Genomic DNA, 19,583 nt, shown 5'->3' with positions numbered 1-19,583 from the left:
ACCCAACTAGTGGATCATTTGGCAGGCCAATATCTCAACCAATGGGCTAGCAAGAAGATCCTGTACCTGGGGTTCAATCTCGCCATGACCACGTAAGTGACGGTGATCAAGAACTATCAAAATCTACTAAGGCAAATCCGCAACGACTTTGCGAGGTGGAGGCGTCTCCAGATCTCTTGGTTGGGAAGGATAGCTGCAACCAAGATGACTACCCTCCCCAAGATACTTTATCTCTTTCAGACTCTCCCCTTGCCTCTACCGACAGGTATAATCACCGAACACCAAACTGAACTTTCATAGTTCATTTGGCAGGGCAGGAAACCACGCATAAAGAGGACCTTGAGCCATCTCCCCCCCGAAGTCTGGGCGCTTGGGTATCCCTAATCTCCAGCTCTATTATCAGGTGGCACAATTACTCTACCTCATTGAGTGGAGTCGAGCTGAGTCTGAGAAACATTAGTTGTTTCAAGACGGGGATTCCCTTCTTAAATAAAGCACACAGACCAACTAATCTTTATCTATCGCCCATTACACGGGGGACTAAGTTAGCCTGGGATCAGGCCTCCAAGATCTCGAACTGACCAAAAAATTAATAGAGACAATTTTATTTAAAGTTGTATTTAAGTACCATGTTTGTCAACTACGCTTTTGTAAAATTTAAAAAGTGAAAACAGGCTGGTACTTTTCAGTGAGAAAGGTGGCAACCTGAACTAGATCAGATCAAGGTTAGACTACCCCACTTAGGGAAGCGCTGGGTCGACCTGTGACAGAACATGAAATCAGAGCTGCCATCAAACGTTTGGCAACCGGGAGGACCCCGGGGCTGGATGGCCTCCCAGCAGAATTCTACTCCACCTATGACTCAGTGATGGTCCCTTGATTGGTGACACTGTATGCCGAGGTCCTGAGACTTGGGCGGCTTCCGGACTCCCTACGTGAGGCGGCGGTGATCCCTCTCCCCAAAACTACTTCCTCGGAAGCCTCTCCATGAGACCTCCGCCCGCTCTTCATGCTTAACGCAGATTTTAAAATCCTCAGTAAGATTATGGCGCTGCGCCTACTCCCACACATGCTCGCCCTGATGCACCCTGACCAGAATGGATTCATTCCTTCCTAGAATACATCACTTAACTTGCAGAGATTATATTCGGTGTAATATCATCCGGGTGCCCAGAGCCTCCCGCATGCAGCACTTTTGTTGATAGACCTGGAAAAGGGCTTCGATTCAGTGAGGTGGCATTACTTATTGGAAAAGTTGCAACAAATGGATATAGGAGACGATTGGCTAAAATGGATGAAACTGCTGTACACAGAACAGACAGCGCAGGTCCGGACCGGTAAAATAGTGTCCCAGCAATATGGAATCCACTGGGGGATGAGACAGGGTTGCCCCCTATCTCCACTTCTGTTTGTATTAGCAATTGAACCCCTAGCTGTGATGTTTCAACAGGGCGGAGATGGGTTTGGGATACCTATACGGGGCATAACTACATCATTCAATTGTACGCCGATGACTTACTAATTTACATGAAAGACGTGCACGCAGGTACTAATTTGGCCCTTGACCTACTGGGTAAATTCGACAGAGTATTGGGATTAAAACTTAATAAAAGTAAGACATACATATTCCCAATTAACTTCTCCCTTACCGGCCCCCGGGCCTTCATGTGGAACTAAACTGGGCCCAGTCCACCTTTAGAAGATCTGGGGATCTAGATTTACCATTTTTTGGAGGATCTTCAAGAGGGCAACCTTGGAAGAGCACTTCTGTCCCTTAGACCATGTGTCATTTTCTGGCAATCGCTGCGGCTGCCCATTATGGCCCGGATTTCTTTATCTTAAATGGTCATGCTCCCACACCTCTTATATTATTTTATTAACCTACTGATCCCGATCCCGACCGGCTGGTTACGCCAACTGGACTCTCTCCTGAGGGACCTTGTCTGGGACGAAGGCAGATGCAGAGTCTTCCCGACAACCTTGCAGTGCCCTATGGCTGACGGGGAACTGGGAGTCCCAAACTTTAAGCAATAGCTTTTAGCATTCCAGCTACAATGGATTGACCATTGGTTGGAAGGGATATGGCTAGAGGACATACATCAAGGGGGGACTGATGCGGATTCGACATGGCTCTTGGCCAAGTTGCTCAACCCAAAAGTGACCAGAGATAACCTGTGATACAACTAAAATAAAGAACCGGGCCACCACCTATGGGTTTGTTAGATGTTCCAGTTAAGGGAACAACAATTTAGTTTTTTCTTTTTCTTGGTTAATTCTTTCATCTAAATGTAAAGGCAACATCAGTGAGTAATCCCACCAAGGCTCCTATTAAGAACAAAATATACCATCAAACAAGCACAGACATGTAAAATTGATATATACACAGTAGAGAGCAAAAGTATTCAGAGGTCTAGCACATAGACTGATGAGAGAAAGAGACATGTGAAACTGTAGTAACACTGTCTGCGGAGTTGTATTGGTGCCACGACAAGAACAGGCGTGATGGTAGGGATACACCAGTTGGATACTACACTGTAACCTAATAGTACAATACAATGGAATATTGCGATTGTAACTGTCTGAATGCAAATATGATAAATGCCAATAAAGAAATGTTACCAAACAATACTAGATCAGATCAAGCTAACCTTAGTACCAGGAAGTACTTCATTTTGCTTAAGCGTCAGGCGAAGCTCCATTTTTCCAATCATGCAACCAATCTGGACAGGGTCAGAAGGTGCAACCTCTGGAATTGTTCTTGTAAATTGCGGGTGAGGTTCATACATGATTTTTGGGTTCCAACTGGGAGAAAGCTTTGGTTCGGTCTCCTTTAAAATATAAAGGAAAGAGGAAAAACATGAATGACTTTCCATTAATGAATCTTTTTTCCAAAACTACAAAGCAAATATATCAGTAAACTGATTATGCCAAGCAAATTTACATTTAAAATATATTTTAATTTGTGCTGATTACCAAATAAATTACTGAACTGTGTAGTAACCTCTTTAGTTATTGCCCTAAATAGGACAGTACCACACCAGAAATCATTTTAATAATATAATTGATCAATTTAAAATGTTTGTAATACAAAAAATTGAATTATATGTTATTATATCTCACTTGCTATTCACTGCCTGCCTGAACTCCAACACATAAACCTTTCTGAAATTATTTTCCTCCAAAAAACAAGGTCTGTAACAAAAAACCCTAACTTCAGTCTAATTCCATCTGCCCCTGCTGCATCTTTCAAAATTAATTTATTTATATACCCTTCGATTTAGCTTGCTACTTGTAAGAATCTTTCCTGGAATGGCCTTCCTTCTCAGAACAATTAGTGATACTGATCACATCTTACCTTTAATAGATGAAAAATCCATACGTAGCAATCTAAAATGAAATCCTCTCCTGACACTCACTTAATTTACAAAATCCAAAAATAATGTCCAAAGTTTCATGCTTGTGGTATTCATTGCATACTGAACACATAATTTCCTGCCATGCAATTGCAAAACATCCCTTACATTACGGTTTTTGCCACCATCAGAGTCTTTTTTTTAAACATAATTTCCTTTTCAGTCAGTTGATATACATTTGTTAAAGAGTGCTTTGCTATTCATCTTTAAATTAATGTCTAAATGAACAAGTTACTTACCTTCGGTAATGCTTTTTCTAGTGGATACAGTATCTGCCTGTGGATTCCTCACCTTATGAATATCCCCTGCGCCAGCATTTCGCTGAATTTTTTCCTAGCTCTCCACACCGACGAGGACGTTGGCTCCACTCGCGACTACGCATGACGTCACCAGAGCCATAAGAGAGCCTCGTCGGCGTGATGACGTCAGTTCCACCCATTTTTTCCGTGCCTCCGAGGCGAACAGGTGGGCCGACAACAGATTCAAAGGATACACCGTACACAACATTTGAACCAATATACACAGTACAAAATCAAAAAGGAAAGCTAAAGAACATCAGCATTTCCTATAAATGTACCAGATAGAAGGAAGATACAATGTAAAACAACAAGCCAAATAAGGCATCCTTTAAGGTATACAAAGGTGGACAACTGGGAGGAGGGTGGGTCAGTGAGGAATCCACAGGCAGATACTGTATCCACCAGAAAAAGCGTTACCGAAGGTAAGTAACTTGTTCTTCTGATGGATACACCTCACCTTATGAATAGTTTCTCACAGCAGTCCCACTCCCGGAGGGGGTGTCCACCTTTCTTATACCAAAAAGTACTGCAAGACAGAGCGCGCAAAATGGCCCTCCCTCCTCATTTCGGAATCCAAGCAATAATGCTTTGCGAAAGTGTGGAGGGAGGCCCAGGTCGCTGCCTTACAAATGTCCAACACAGGAACACCTCTGGCTAAAGCAGAGGTGGAAGACTTAGCCCTAATAGAATGAGCTCTAATACCCTCAGGTGGTTCCTTACCAGCAAGGGCATAGCAGATCTTGATGCACAAGATGATCCACCTGGACAGAGTGCGCTTCTGCACAGCTTTGCCTTTTGAGCGTCCAACGTAGCCCACAAAGAGCTGATCGTCCAAACGTAAGTCCTTTGCCCTGTTCAAATAAAAGGTCACGGCTCTTTTAGGGTCCAGGCGGTGAAGTCTCTCCTCCTCCTTGGAAGGGTGAGGGGGAGGATAAAACACAGGGAGAGTTATGGACTGCCCCAGATGAAAAGGAGTACCTACCTTAGGCAGAAAAGCAGCCCTGGTCCTGAGAACCATCCATTCAGCATGTTGAGGTAATGGCTACCAGACAGACTGTTTTAAAAGACAAAAGCCTCAAAGGACAGCTATGAAGGGGTTCAAAAGGGGAACCCATCAAAAAAGTCAAAACAAGATTAAGATCCCATTGGGGCATACCAAAGGAAGTAGGCGGAAACCTATTGGTAAGGCCTTTGATAAATCTCAAAACGATAGGAGACTTAAATAAAGACGGCTGATCAGACAGACACAGAAAAGCCGATAAGGCCGACAAATAGCCCTTAACCGTGGCCACAGCACAACCCTGCTGAGCCAAGAAAAGAGCAAACTGAAGAAAATTCGACAAGTGGGCCTTTAAAGGGTCAATGGATCGCTCTCCACACCATTTTACGAATCTTGACCATCTGTGGGTGTAAATGGACTTGATGGAGTGTCGCCTGGCCGATAAAATAACATCCACCACGCCAGGAGGGAGAGAGAAGGAACTCAGGTTGCCCCATTCAATCTCCAGGCATGAAGGTGCAGGCTCTGGAGGTGGGGGTGAAGAACCTGCCCCTGCGACTGCGAGAGGAGGTCTACCCCGAGAGGGAGACGGAGCGGAGGGTGCAATGAGAGGTGAAGTAGATCTGTGTACCACACCCTTCTTGGCCAATCCGGGGCAATCAATATGACTTGGGCCCGGTCTTGGCGAATCTTCCTCAGAACTCGAGGAATCAAGGGTATGGGAGGAAATGCGTAGAGGAGTTGAGAGCTCCAACTCAACTGAAACGCGTCCCCCAAAGCCCCCTTCATCGGAAACTGGAGACTGCAGAATGACGGGCAATGCCCGTTCTCGAAAGTGGCAAACAGGTCCACCCGAGGAGTCCCCCGCGTTCAGAAGACGTGTCAAACTACCTCCGGATGAAGCCTCCACACGTGGTCAGCGGCGAACTGCCGACTGAGACTGTCCGCACGCACATTTAGCACCCCGGCCAGATGATTTGCCATCAAACAAATCCGATGGTCCTGAGCCCAGGACCAAAGTCGCAACGCCTCTCTGCAGAGACGGTACGACCTTACTCCTCCCTGCTTGTTGACATACCACATCGCGGTAGTGTTGTCTGTCAGGACTTGAACCGACTGACCGCGAAGGGAAGGGAGGAAGGCCTTGAGTGCCAAATGTATCGCCCGCAATTTCAGAAGATTGATATGAGACAATCTTTCCTCTGGAGACCAAAGACCCTTGATCCCCAGATGAGCACCCCACCCTAGGGTAGAGGCATCCGTTATCACTGTGGCCACCGATGGAGGAAGATGAAAGGGCTTTCCCTGAGAAAGACTGCCCTCCACGATCCACCAAGACAGATCCGCCACAGCTTCTCTGGAGATCCTTACTGACACCCTGAGATCTCCGGTGTGCTGATACCACTGCCTGCGGAGACACCACTGGAGCGCCCTCATGGGCCAGCGTGCATGGTTGACCAACAGAATGCAGGAGGTGAACAGACCGAACAGGCGAAGGACCTTCAGAACTGGAACTACCGCTCCATTGTGGAATACAGGGATCATCTCCTGAATGTCAAGAATTCTTTGTGGAGGAGGAAATGCTCGACACACAGTAGTGTCCAGTACCGCCCCTATGAACAGGTTGCGCTGAGAAGGCACCAGGTGAGATTTGGGCACATTGATTGAAAAACCCAAGTTGAACAACAGTTGAGATGTTACACGCAGATGATGAAGCACCATCTCTGACGACTCCGCTTTGAGCAGCCAGTCATCCAGATAGGGAAAAACGGAATCCCCGACCTTCTGAGATAAGCTGCCACCACTGCTATCACCTTTGTGAAGACGCGAGGTGCAGTAGTAAGACCAAACGGGAGGACCGCAAACTGGTAGTTCTGCGACCCAATCGCAAAATGGAGATATTTTCTGTGCGACTTCAGAATGGGGATGTGAAAATACGCATCTTGTAAGTCGATCGACACCATCCCATCCTCTTGCTGCAGCGGCAGAAGAACCTGAGCAAGGCTCAGCATCTTGAATTTCTCCTGCTTCAGGTAAAAGTTCAAGACCCTGAGGTCCAGGATCGGACGTAACATGGCGTCCTTTTTTGGGATCAGGAAATACCGGGAGTAGCATCCCTGACCCCTTTCCCGCTCTGGAACCATCTCTATCACACCTTTTTGCAGTAATGCAAGAACCTCCTTCTGCAGAAGAAGCAAATGGTCCTCTGAACAAAAACCTTGGTAAGGAGTGTAAGGATGAGGAAATTCCCGAAAGGGAAGGGCGTACCCATTCTCCACAAGGTTTAAAACCCAAAGGTCTGTCGTGACCGATTTCCAACCTTCCTGAAAGTGAGACAGCCGACCCCCTACAGGACCCACATGATCCAGGATGGGGGATCTAGGGCTGCTTTCCTGTGGTACCAGAGGGAGCGGGGGAGGCAGAAGAGGAAGAGGTGAGATTGCGGGCAGAACCACGTTGGCGACCTTGGCTCTTCCTCTATGAGATTTATAGAGTAGATTTTGCTGCTGCTGAGGTTGACGGAAGTCGCGAAAGGAAGACCTTCCAAAGCCTCAATATTTCTTGTAGCCAAAACCTCTCGACGGGTCTGCAATCCCAAGGATTTTGCCGTGGCTCTGCTATCCTTAAACCTTTGTAAGGCCGAATCTGCTTTTTCCCCAAAGAGCTTCGACCCGTCGAAGGGCAAATCAACAAGAGTGGCCTGGACATCAGGGGAAAATCCAGAAGAACAAAGCCAAGCCTGCTTTCTTGTAGCTATGGAGGAGCCCATAACTCTGGCTACTGAGTCAGCCGTATCCAGGCCTGATTGAATAATCTGTCTAGCCACAGCCTGAGTGTCTGACAGAACCTCCATAAATTTTCCCCTCTCTTCATCAGGTAACTTGGGGGCCAATTGTTTTGCCGAGTCCATCAAAGCATGTATGTAACGCCCCAACAGACAAGTGGCATTGGTCGATTTCAGTGCCATGCTAGAAGAGAAAACCTTTTTAGCTGACTGTTCCATTTTCTTTGAATCCCTGTCAGCTGGGGCCTGTGGAAAAGCACCTGAAGATTGCTTGGAGCAGGGTCTCTGTACCACCAAACTTTCTGGAGATGGATGAGAAGAGAGAAAATCTAGATCCCCTGGTGCAGTCCTATACCTTCTAGCCACAGCCTTAGACACGGCAGGCGAAGAGAGTGGTTTACGCCAAACCTCGAGGATAGGATCCAACAAGGCTTCATTAAAGGGTAACAGAGGATCAACTATGGAGGAAGGTGAATGCAAAACCTCGGTCAACAAATTTGGTTTATATTCGGCAGTAGGTAACTCCAAATCCAAAAGCTCCACAGCTTTCCTTATCACCAAATGGTAGGGAGCTACCTCTTGAGGAGGTGAAGCCCTTGTAGAAGAGAGTTCCCACTCTGAAGAGGTATCTAAACCACTCGCCTCCTGAATTCCCTCGAATTCATCCAGGGACTCTTCCAACTCGCCCTCCTCTACTTCCTCTCTACGATACTGCTCCTCTTCTAAAAGCCTCTGAGCCTCTCTACGAGAACGAATCCGAGGACGCAGCGTCAGTGGCGTCGTACGCGGCACCGACTGCTCCGGAGCCGGCGTCGAAGGAGTCTCCGAAGGCAGCACGAGATCGACACAAGGCCGAGAGGAGGGCTCACCAGACGGTGCCGAGGATTCTATCAACGGCGTCGAGACACTCGGCGCCAGAAATTCCCATGACGGCGCCATCGGCATGAAGGGTGCCTGGGCATAGTGCTGGGGCACGCCCAAGTTGAATGCCAGCGGACCCACATGACCAGAACGTGCTCCGGATGGGAAAGCCGCCTTTGTAAAAACTCCGTACATAGCATTTAAAAATTGCAACGGATCCGCCCCTGGAGCCGGGAATTGAGGATATGGATTCGAGCCAGTATCCAAACGGGGAGTGTCCGACGTCGGATTGATCAGATCCACAGCTGAATCCACCGGTTCAATCTCAGGCAAAGGAGAAGATGGAACATTCTGAACCGGCTCGGCGTCTTAAGCCAGTGGATCCCTCGGCGCCAGAGACTGCGCCGGAGTGCCTCTAGGCGAAGGAAACTTCTTCAGAGTCGCACGAGGAGAAGGAGAGGGCGAAGGAGATACAAAGTCCTTACGGCGACGTCAAGGGGCAGGCGAAGGCGACATCGAAGCCTTACCCTTCGTCGAGCGGGGCCATGTCTTCTTTTTTTCTTGAGCTTTCTCGACTTCGATGTAAGTGAAGTCGACGACTTCGACTTTTCACGCTTAAGCCCTCTACCTTCTCTCTTCGCCTCGGCCAGAAGCAACTTGGCTTCCCGCTCTTTAATTGCTTTAGGATTAATTTTCCTGCAACAGGAACAGTCCTCCACGTCGTGATACGACGACAAGCACCATAAACAATCTTCATGGGGGTCAGTGATGGACATGTGACCCCCACATTCCCTACAGGGCTTAAAACCAGACTTCCTCGAAGACGACATCACTTCTAGCAACAGTTAAAGCAGAAGGAACAACAAAGTAACTCCACAAAATATGGAGAGTGCTAGAAAACCGTTCTGCGTCAACGGCACGGAAAAAAGGGAACTGGCGTCATCACGCCAACGAGGCTCTCTTATGGCTCCGGTGACGTCATGCGGAGTCGCGAGCGGAGCCGACGTCCTCGTCGGCATGGAGAGCTAGGAAAAACTTTCGTGGAATGCTGGCGCAAGGGATATTCATAAGGTGAGGAATTCACAGGCAGCTGTATCCATCAGAAATTCAAAATCTATTTTACTTGTGGCCTCTTTTTTTCAGAATGCATTTTTATTACGTTTACAAGGGAACCCAGTTCACTTAAGACACAGAGTAAATGTTAATTCCAATTATCCTAATACATCTCTATCATAAACCTTCCAGAAGGGTGATATCATGAAACTTCCTTCGGCTCTCAATGCATCAATCCCCATCTACAAATATCCATACATCAGATATATCACCATACAATATAACCTACACATACTCTTCATGAAACAGTCATAGTGGGCACCCACTTCCACACACATCTTAAATATCCAAAATCAATCAGGCTAGAAAATCCAACGCATAGACCAGATACTCAAATTCTTGTAAGAGACTCATCTGCCTCTTTTCAATCTAAACAACCCAGCATTCTTCAATCTGGTATAAAGACACAGCTCGCTCTGGCCTAACAAAATGTTCAGCAAGAAACTTTGGCCCTCATTCAGAGCTGCCCCCATTCCATAACCTAACCAACAAACAGTGGAGACTTCAACTTCCCCAATGACTCAAGTACAAAGGCAACAAAGAAATACTTCTACAAATTCTTCAACTATGTGAACACTAAAGCAGCACCTCACTGAACGTTCAACATCAAACATAACATACTCGACCTCATCATGACCTCCTCTCGGTCAATTCAATGGAAGGTGCAATACCTTGGAACCGGCTAAGCACGCTGCAGTTCTTTTTTCCAAGCGCCATGCCACACTAACACATTGAGGTTGACCAGAAAAATAGAAATAAACATATGTTTATCAAAGACCTTCTCCTCATGGACAACCTCCAGGGCAAAGTCATGAACATTAACAGTCTCCTTGAAGATGACGACACTGACCACACCAACTATGCATACCAAAAACCATCATTGAAAACAACATCCTCCAAACCCAAAGAGCACTAGGCAAGAGGAAAAAAATACATCACCCACGGCTCAAACTTATTAGGAGACTTGTTTAAAAGATGTGAAAAGAAACTTCGGTGTAGCTGAACAATTTCCCTGTGGACCCTGGCTTGCTGTTCCAGGTGTCTTGCATAAAAAGCATTGTATGCCTTGACTGCAATAATCTTTTCTACATCCAATAGGTCTTCAATGTCATCTCAATTCTGGACCATAAACAGTCTTCACGGGTCCTTTTTGGAGGAGATAGCAAGAAATAGTCCTAACAGATTCTTTGTATATCGCAACCAATAACTATGACAACAGATTCCTGCAAAATTCATCCAGAAACTCTTTCGAACCAAACCGCTTGAACCTCCTAACATCACACACCAACTCTTAATCCATCTAACTGTGACACCACTAAGTCTTGAAATAGCAATAGACCAACCAGCTATTATCGGGCAAAATACATTGCCACATCTTTGCCCAGGACTTACAGGACACTGGAAGCAGTCAGAGGATGTCTGTGTGCTTGCTACACACTCAGATGGTGTGCTGCTCAATGCCTTGATGATGGTGATGGTTCAGTGATTGTGGTCACCTGAGGGGTGTTTCTCAATCTGTATTAGTTTGCATCTGTTTAATTGATGCCTTGATTCTGCAGGAAAAGGCATGTTCAGATCTATGAACTACCTTCTGCAAGACAGTGGATTATCTAGTGAACTCTATTAGAGGCTCTCAATCCAAGATAAAGCATGAGGCTTTTCTTTGACATCATTTCTTATCTGAATCATATATAAAGGAGGCAATCACGAGAGGAAGATGCGTCACGACGTCTTGCAGCTGGATTCCATTTGGAGTCTTCTTGTGAATTCTTTGGCCTGGCCCTTCTCTCTTCTTGATGTCATGTGGAGTTTGGAGCCTGAATTGTGTACTGCAACATAAACCTCCATCTATAATCAATCATTATCAGATTGTCAAGGAGACACTGTGGTTAGTGGGAGGTGTTGCCATTTCCTTGGACAATCAAGAAGGAAAAGATACATATCTTTATTGCATCCAGTCCTTCAAACGTGTCAGCTGAGCCACTTCAGGACTCACATGTTGCATGACAATGAACATCAAATGCGCACTTACATCAGTTTTTTAATTTTTTTATTTTGAAAAACCTTTATTAAGGAGATCACACAACATGGTACATTACACTGTGCGGAAGGTCCGCAGTCAGTTAAGAAAACCACATCTGACATTATACTGTAGAAACAATCATGCATGAGCAGTTCAATACATTACGTGGAACCAAGCTGTATGGAACAAAGCGGGTAGGACAGGGAGGCGCCTAGGGGAGATCAGATGTGAGTGGGGACGCTTGTAAGTTATCGCTGGAGCATGTTGATGGAGGCCCTGTGTGAGTGGGGACGCTTGTAAGTTAGCGTTGGAGCATGTTGATGGAGGCGCTGTGTATCAGGAGCCAGTCCCCACATCAGCCCCCAGCGGAGCGCCAGCAGAGGACATGGGAGAGTACACAAAGGGTGAGGCGCCCTGGCGTTCTAGATAAGAAATGAGGGGACCCCAGATGTCAATCGGTCTGCTGGTTGCCGGCACTAGGACCCATAATTCGGACATAGGTGTCTGACAGCACACAGCGTCGTCGAGCCAAGCCTTAACCTTGGGCGCAGGCCTCCATCCCCAGTGCATGGAGACCCTGCGCCGCGCGAGAACGAGCAGCATGGCGATTAGCTTGCAGCAGGCATCTGGGCAGTGTTTAACAAAGCCTAAGAGGCACAGCAGTGGGTCTGACGAGACAGCAATGGAGGTGATATCGGAGATGACGGCGCACACATCGCGCCAGTAGGCAGAAACATTTGGGCATAACCAGGCTAGGTGGGAAAAGTCGGTAGCGGGAGCGGAGCATGGCAGACATTGGTCGTTAGAAATTAGGCCCGTTTTGTGCGCGGTATAACCTGTGCAGATATTTAAAATGTATGAGGCGCAGGCAGTAATTAGGGGACAAATGTTTGGTCTGATTACAACAGTACAGCCAGACCTCCTGGGAGAGGTCGACGCTCAGGTCCTCATTCCAGGCAGCGCGGGCGGGGTCAGCGGTGGTCTGAGACGACACTAGCGTTTGCCCATAAAGCCTGGTGACCGACTTGCCGGGGGATTTGGATGTGTATACAAGGCAAGGGCAGCCATTGCGGGGGGCTGAGGAAATGTGAGGTGAATCTCCCTGCATAAAGCTCTAATTTAGTAATACAGCAGCGTGTCCATGGGGCCGAACTCGGCAGGAAGAGAGAAGAAGGTGTTTCCAGGGTAGAGGTCCGACACCATGGCTATCCCCAGGCCAGCCGCACGTTTGACCATACCGGCAGTTTGTAGAGGAGGGGAATGCTGGGTTATGAGCGAGGGGCATGGCATTGGCGGAGAGTATGCTAGAGCCAGAGTACCTCCGGAGCCCATCCCAAGCCCAGCGCAGGGTCTCCACAGTGTCTATTTCACCACGCAGGGGGTTTGCGGGAGCAAAGAGAGCAGTAAAGAGCGGCCACGGGGTTGCGAGATTGGCTTCCACCGCCACGTGAGGTTGAAAAGGTGTTGGGTGCAACCAGAAGTGAAGAAAGCTGGCTTGGGCACTGAGGACGTATAGTTTGAAGTCTGGGGCTCCCAGTCCCCCACGCGACAGAGGCAGTGTAAGAATTTTGTATGCGATTCTGGGCTGACGCAGACAAGGGACACTTACATCAGAGTTTAGATAATTGTGCTTTGTTCTACGGAGATCACTAATGCTGTAATTTTGTGAACAACATTACAATAATTTGGTCTCAATATTCAACCTTTATAATTGTGTAATATATTTATGCAGCGCAGCCAGTAACTGTTGAAAACATTATCAGTCAGAAATTAAAAATCTCTACAGCTTATAGACATAAGTGAACGCACAAAAGTGTGAAATTTGACAAAGTTACCCTGCCAGGAAAGATTAAAAGAGATGAGGCCATTACTCAAAGATCTTTTGACAGAAGGTGCAACCACAAACTGAGGTAGATGCTAATGGAATTTTGAGGCAGTGGAGCTGCTTAATCACCTCAAATGTGCAGTGTTTGCCTTCATGAAGAGGCTGCCACCACTGTTTCTAATTTCCTTTAAATATTTGCACAAAAGATGGACTTCACCACTAGTTATATATACATTAATGACAAACACAAATTACTTCTTTTGAAATGTAGATTGCAGGTAGCCTGCCCTTACAATAGATTTACCATTATACATTCTGTAAGATAATGTCTGTAGCTTCACAAAACACCTTTGCATATAAAGAAAACCATAACAAATAAATAACAGGTCCTATTCCTGCACCCATTTAAATGTAGACTGAGCCCTCCAGCAGTAACAGAACTGAAAGTAGAAAAATGGGCCCAGAAATACTAGACATATTAGTAAGGGGCTATAGCACTAATAGGATTACTGTTTGTAGTAGTTTGAGCATTACTTGCAGCAGTGTTCATACTTGCAGTTGTACAGTACTAGTAGACAAAACAATACTAGGGTACCAGTTGCACTGGAAGTAGTCATAATGGCAGTTTGAGTAGTAAGAGTACTTCAACCCAGTAATATCAGCAGTATAATTTGTAGTACCCGAGATATCAACAATAGTAATAACATCAGACAGAGTTCTCCTAACAAAGATACTGGTAGAATTAGAGCCAGCATGTAATGCCAATATGAATGCATTCCTTGTGAATTTACTACTAAGGTACTACTGGATTTGGTTGTAATTTTAGTACCACCTAGAAATAGATGTGATGTAGGACACTTCTTATTTTTATACTGATTGCTTTGTATTACATATCATGTTGGGTTTTAAAAGCTAGATGAAGTGGAAATCTATGACAAAATCTGTGCTAGCGACCAGAATGGCAATGAATTCCACAACAGTGTATTCCCACACTTACAATAGTCTTCCTCCATATCTCCTCTGGATACGTCTATCACAGCCAGCATATAGACATGGTGAGTGGTTTGCGACTCCAGCAGCAGGAATAGCTGAATGGAATGGGTGCATAAGGAGACAAATAATCTGCTGCCAGCAGCCACTTTACAAAAACTCCACAGTAGAGAGGGGCGTGGCTTGCGCGCCGCGGCGAGATGGCGGTTCGCGCTTGAGCTCCGTGAAGAGCGAGGGCTGACGGAGACATTGCTGACGCTGAGGAATGTCCCGCTCAGCGCCGAAGATGGAATATTGCATGGGAAACTGCCGTGTATGCTATGAGGGAGTTTTCTAGAGGTGGAAAGTGGCCAGAGTTCACTTATTGGCATTCTAAGGTGGCGCTTCATGTTTTCACGAGCGGCCGCCATTTTGTTTCTTCTGTGAGGGAGTTTTACTCTCGCTTCTACACGACGACGCTACTGGATTATCCTGTCAGGAGTGGAGGCATACAGGAGCTGGTGACGTTTTTTTCACCTTTCTTGAGTTTATTTTGTTTTTTCCTGCCGCCTATTGCAGTGCTGCCCCTTGTGTGAACTTGTTGAGGTTTTTGCTACCATATTATTCGTCAGACGCACTGCCACTTCCTTATGTGAGGCTTCTTTGCTCTGGGCTTGATTTTGGTTATTTTCGTAGTCGGTGAGTGCCTACTTGCGCCTGCAGCACACGATATTTTTTGTGAGGTGGTTTTTTTTTTGACTGGGATCGCCTGCCATATTCTCTGTTCGGCGTTTTTTGATGCAAGTACATTATTTCTTCCTGTCCATTTTTCATCTTGCACATTGAGTGTTTTACAGCCCCTGGCATTTCTTGCTATCACTATATCTGAGGAGGTGTATTTTGTTCCTATTGAGGTGGTTTGCCCTATGGCTGAGAATATGGCCCCTTCACCGAATGCTAAGGACGTTAAGGAATCTAAAGCATCTCTTAAGAGGTCCAAACAGGTTTCCCCAACACCTGAGCCTGCTCCTAAAGACACTAATTCGACTCTTGAGTCCATCCTGACGCGCCTTAATGAGGTCTATGAAATTGCGCAGTCTACTAAGACTAATACAGATTTATTGCAGGTGGAGGTGTTAGCCATCAGGAATGATTTCAAGGCCCTTTCCCTTCGTGTTTCAGGTACAGAAGCACGGATTAGTGGCGCAGAGGATACCATGCAAAAGCACTCTAGATCTCTCACGCAGATAGAGCGTTCCATGGCAGCATTGAGGAAAGACCTCACTGAACAAGAGGATCGTAATCGTAGATCTAATCTGCGAATTTTTGGTCTTCCAGAGGATGTTGAGAAAGAGGCATCTTCCATGATTGAGTTTCTTTATCAATGGATTCCATCTACACTACAAATTTCTTTCCATAAAGATTTTGAACTGGAACGGGCACACCGTGTCCCCTCCTTTCGCCCCAAGTCTGCTACGCAACCAAGAGCGATAATTTTTAAACCGCTGCGTCATCAACATACAGAGCAGATCTTGGCTCATATGCGGAAGGTTAGAGCTGTCTCTTGGAATGGCCATCGTATCTCAATTTCTCAAGACTTTGCCAGGGACACGGTGATAAGGCGAAAGGGCTTCCTTAATCTTCGGAGGCGTTTGTCTGAGATGAATATCCCCTTCTCCTTTGCTGGTCCCTCAAAATTCCGCATTACTTTCAAAGGTCGTGTCAGAATTTTCGACGAACCTGCGGATTTGGCCTCGTTTTTGGATAATCAAATGGAGTTGCAGATGGATCTTCAAACGGGGGCTTCACATGTTCCTGGTTCTTCTGGCACCTGATGCGGCTATACATAATCCATTGTTTTTTTGTCTTTGTCAGATCTATTAGTCTAGCTGCTTTTAGATCTGCGCGGTGGTCTTTTTGTCCATTGGTTTTGACGTATTTCTGTCGTCTCTTGGTGCTCCCCTATTATCGTTATGGTGTCTTGGTCTTTAGTGTTGTTAGTTTTATTGTATAAACCCTTTAATTTTTTGTCGTAGCATCTCATGTTGGCTTGCCTACACTCCTAATCGCGTGTCGTCCTGTTAATCCTTGCCTCCCCAGTTTGTTTCTCGACGTATTAGGTCATGGTCCTTTTCCTTTCCCGTTGTTTGTCTTTGGTATGTGCGTCGACTTTTGTGGTGAAATTTGGTTAACCTATCCTTTTGTGGTCGGTCTTTTTGCTTCATGGTTGTTTTTTGTTATCTCGTATTTTATGGAGTTGGTCATTGTCTTTTTATTTGCGTTATCAGCGTGTTGCTGTATGGTTTGTCTAGGTGTTTTAATTATATCTGTTTACTAGGTATTTATTTATGACTATATTTAGAGTTAATATGGGTCATTCATATAGTTGTTAGTTATACCTTCTTTATTGATTTTTTCATTGAGTGATTTCAGTACATTGTGTTATTAATTGTCTTTTTCGCGTAGGTTAGTTTTTTATAGATGCTTTGTAATTGATAGATCTATGCCTCTCTTACCTACATGCCCACTTACTTAGGCAAGTATACTTTTTTGCCAGTTTGGGTGTATATGGCTTTATTTACTCATGGCCAGTTGTCTATAAGTTTGTATATAGATTTTACATATTTATATGTAGTATTAGATCTCTTATTTAGCTGCCATAGGGATTCACGGACTGCTATATTGATAGGATGTTATATACCGTTTTTTAGTATGTTTCACTTATTGTTCCATATTGTATCATATAGTATGCTTTAGATTGTATTTCTTCTTTTCTTTGCATTATGGTCCTCTTTCTCTTGATGGACTCCGTTTTGGGCTGGTTCTACCTAATAGTAATGTTATCTTTTAGTTCACTTTCCATCAGCTCTTATTGCCTGTACGTGCTTCCTTTTTCTCTCTCTCCTGCTCTTACCGCTCTCTATGATTCATTTTAATTGTTATATATATATTAATTTGGTCAAACATGTTGCCTTTATAGTCTCTCATTTCGCTTTATTTTCTAAAGTTATAATTGATTCCAGCTCTTAGTTTTTAGATAGTTTTTCTTTTAAAATGTATAATCAGCTATGCACTGTTCTGGGGCTTTTTATGCTGTTGTTGGTATTTCTCCTGTTGGCCCCTCGCTCATTTTCCCATGTCCCCCCTTGTATGAATTTGGTCTTTTTCAGACCTGCCGGATTGGCCCTTCTCTCTTTCTTTTTCTGTTTTCTTTTGCTTTCTTTTTCCTCCTCTTTCCTTTTTTCTTTTCGGATTTCCTCTTTGGTCTCACCCTGTTTTGTGTTGGCTGTTGATGTCTGCTGGTTAGCTCTCCTGGTTGTCGCGCTCCATTTGTCACATAGGGAATATCTCTTTTTCCTGATAATGGTTCTATGTCTGGACTAAATATACTCTCCCTTAATGTTAAAGGGTTAAATCATCCAGTCAAAAGGTCAAAGATTTTGGACTACTGTAAATCTCTTTCTTCGGATCTCGTCCTTTTTCAGGAGACAAAGCTCTCTGCCAAGGAGGCGTTATTCTTGAAGAAAGAGTGGGTCTTTGATGTTGCTTGTTCGGATGCTTGTGGTAAAAGGAATGGGGTAATTACCTTAGTTTCTAAACATTCTGGGTTATCTATCGTTTCCTCTGAACAGGATACAGAGGGACGTTGGTTACTATCTAAGGTGTCCAATGGTAATGCGGTCTTATTTGTCATGAATATTTATGCCCCCAACAAGGATGACCCGTCCTTTTGGAATGCGATCACCAAAAAGCTCGAAGATACCCCTCACTCTGGCAATCTTATTGTAGGTGGTGATTTTAACTTGCCAATGGACCTTATCTTGGATAGGAATTCTGCCTTTAACTTTCGTCCCCCAAAGCTCACAAACAAATGACTAATATGTGCTCTCTTACCCATCTTCAGGATGTTTGGCGTCTTCATAATCCCACTGGTAGTGACTTTTCCTTTTTTTCTTCCCCTCATTCGTCGTTTTCACGCATTGATTATCTTTTGGTTCACTCTTCTCTGGTTCAATTTTCTTCCTCCCCGCTTATTCACCCTATTTTAGTTTCTGATCACGCCGCAGTGACATTTACTCTTACGTCCTTTGTCCCTAGGGCACGAGCTCGTTCGTGGAGACTCAACACAGAAATTTTACATGATGAGTCCTTGGTGCGAGAGTTTTCCAATGACATTGAGACTTTTTTTACTGAGAATGTTGGGTCAGTCAGTTCCCCTGTTGTTCTCTGGGACTCTTTTAAGTGTACTTTCCGTGGTCAGGTCATCAAGTGTATGTCAGGGAGAAATGCAGCCATTAAGAAGGAACTCACAGACTTAGCAGATGAGATCAAACGTCAGGAATCCCTTTTTCGACACTCTCAGGACAAGACCTGCCTCCAGTCTATTAAGAACTTAAAGTATTCATACAATACTATAGTCACTAAGAGAGCTCATATTGCCCTGCAGGCTCAGAAATCTAAGAGACTGCTGTTAAAAAATCGTGCGGGCAAGATTCTTGCAGCCACTTTAAAGTTCCAGGAATCTTCTTGTAATACCTTCCAAATTTCTTCTATTAATGACCAGTCTGGTATGAAAAAATTTCAAACTGCAGAAATCCTTGAGGTTTTCCGTGATTTCTATAATAATTTATATACCCCATCGGCCCAAGCTTCTTTTGAACAATGTCAGGAGTTCTTGAAGTCGGTTCCTTTGAAAGTCGTTTCGGAGGAAGATAATCAATCATTAAATTGCCCGATTACTTCTGATGAAATCATTTCCGCGATTAAAGCTACTCGGTCTGGTAAAGCTCCTGGTCCTGATGGTTATCCTATTGCGTTTTATAAAACCTTTATTCCCGTGCTTGTCCCGAAACTCCAATCCGTTTTTGATGCTTTTATTAAGGATGGTTCTGTGTCTGGTTCCGCGGCTGATGCTACTATTGTAGTTATCCCCAAAGAAGGGAAGGATCACGCAGATCCCAAAAATTTCCGACCCATTTCCCTTCTTAACATGGAAGCCAAGATCTTTGCTAAAATTTTAGCTAAACGCTTAGAATCCTTTATTCCTCAATTGGTTCATCCCTCCCAAACAGGTTTCGTAAAAGGACGACTTGCACGGGATAATATTCGTACTTTTTGTCATATTCTTGGTGCCGCTAAGCGATCTAATCTTCCGGCGGCTGCCTTGGCCCTTGACGCTGAAAAGGCCTTTGATAAGGTATCTTGGCCTTTTTTAAGAGCTGTTCTATGTGCACATAATCTTGGTGATTCCTTTATTCGTATGGTTATGTCTCTTTATTCCCGACCTAGGGCTAA

General features: G+C 45.1%; 1 protein-coding gene across 1 annotated transcript in view; it reads right to left on the bottom strand.

Annotated features, from left to right (window-relative positions):
- The window catches only part of ATG2B (autophagy related 2B), a 1,039,004-nt gene that overhangs the window by 912,708 nt on the left and 106,713 nt on the right, over positions 1 to 19,583 (bottom strand). The window contains exon 6 of the mRNA XM_085626438.1: positions 2,649 to 2,828. Within this exon, the coding sequence (XP_085482564.1) occupies positions 2,649 to 2,828 (180 nt within the window). The remainder of the gene's footprint in view (positions 1 to 2,648; positions 2,829 to 19,583) is intronic.

The sequence above is a fragment of the Triturus cristatus genome, chromosome 9 (genome assembly GCF_964204655.1).
Source record: "Triturus cristatus chromosome 9, aTriCri1.1, whole genome shotgun sequence".
In the NCBI taxonomy this organism is placed as follows: domain Eukaryota; kingdom Metazoa; phylum Chordata; class Amphibia; order Caudata; family Salamandridae; genus Triturus; species Triturus cristatus.
Note: the sequence above shows the minus strand (reverse complement) of the source record. Positions and strands in the feature narration are given on the sequence as shown.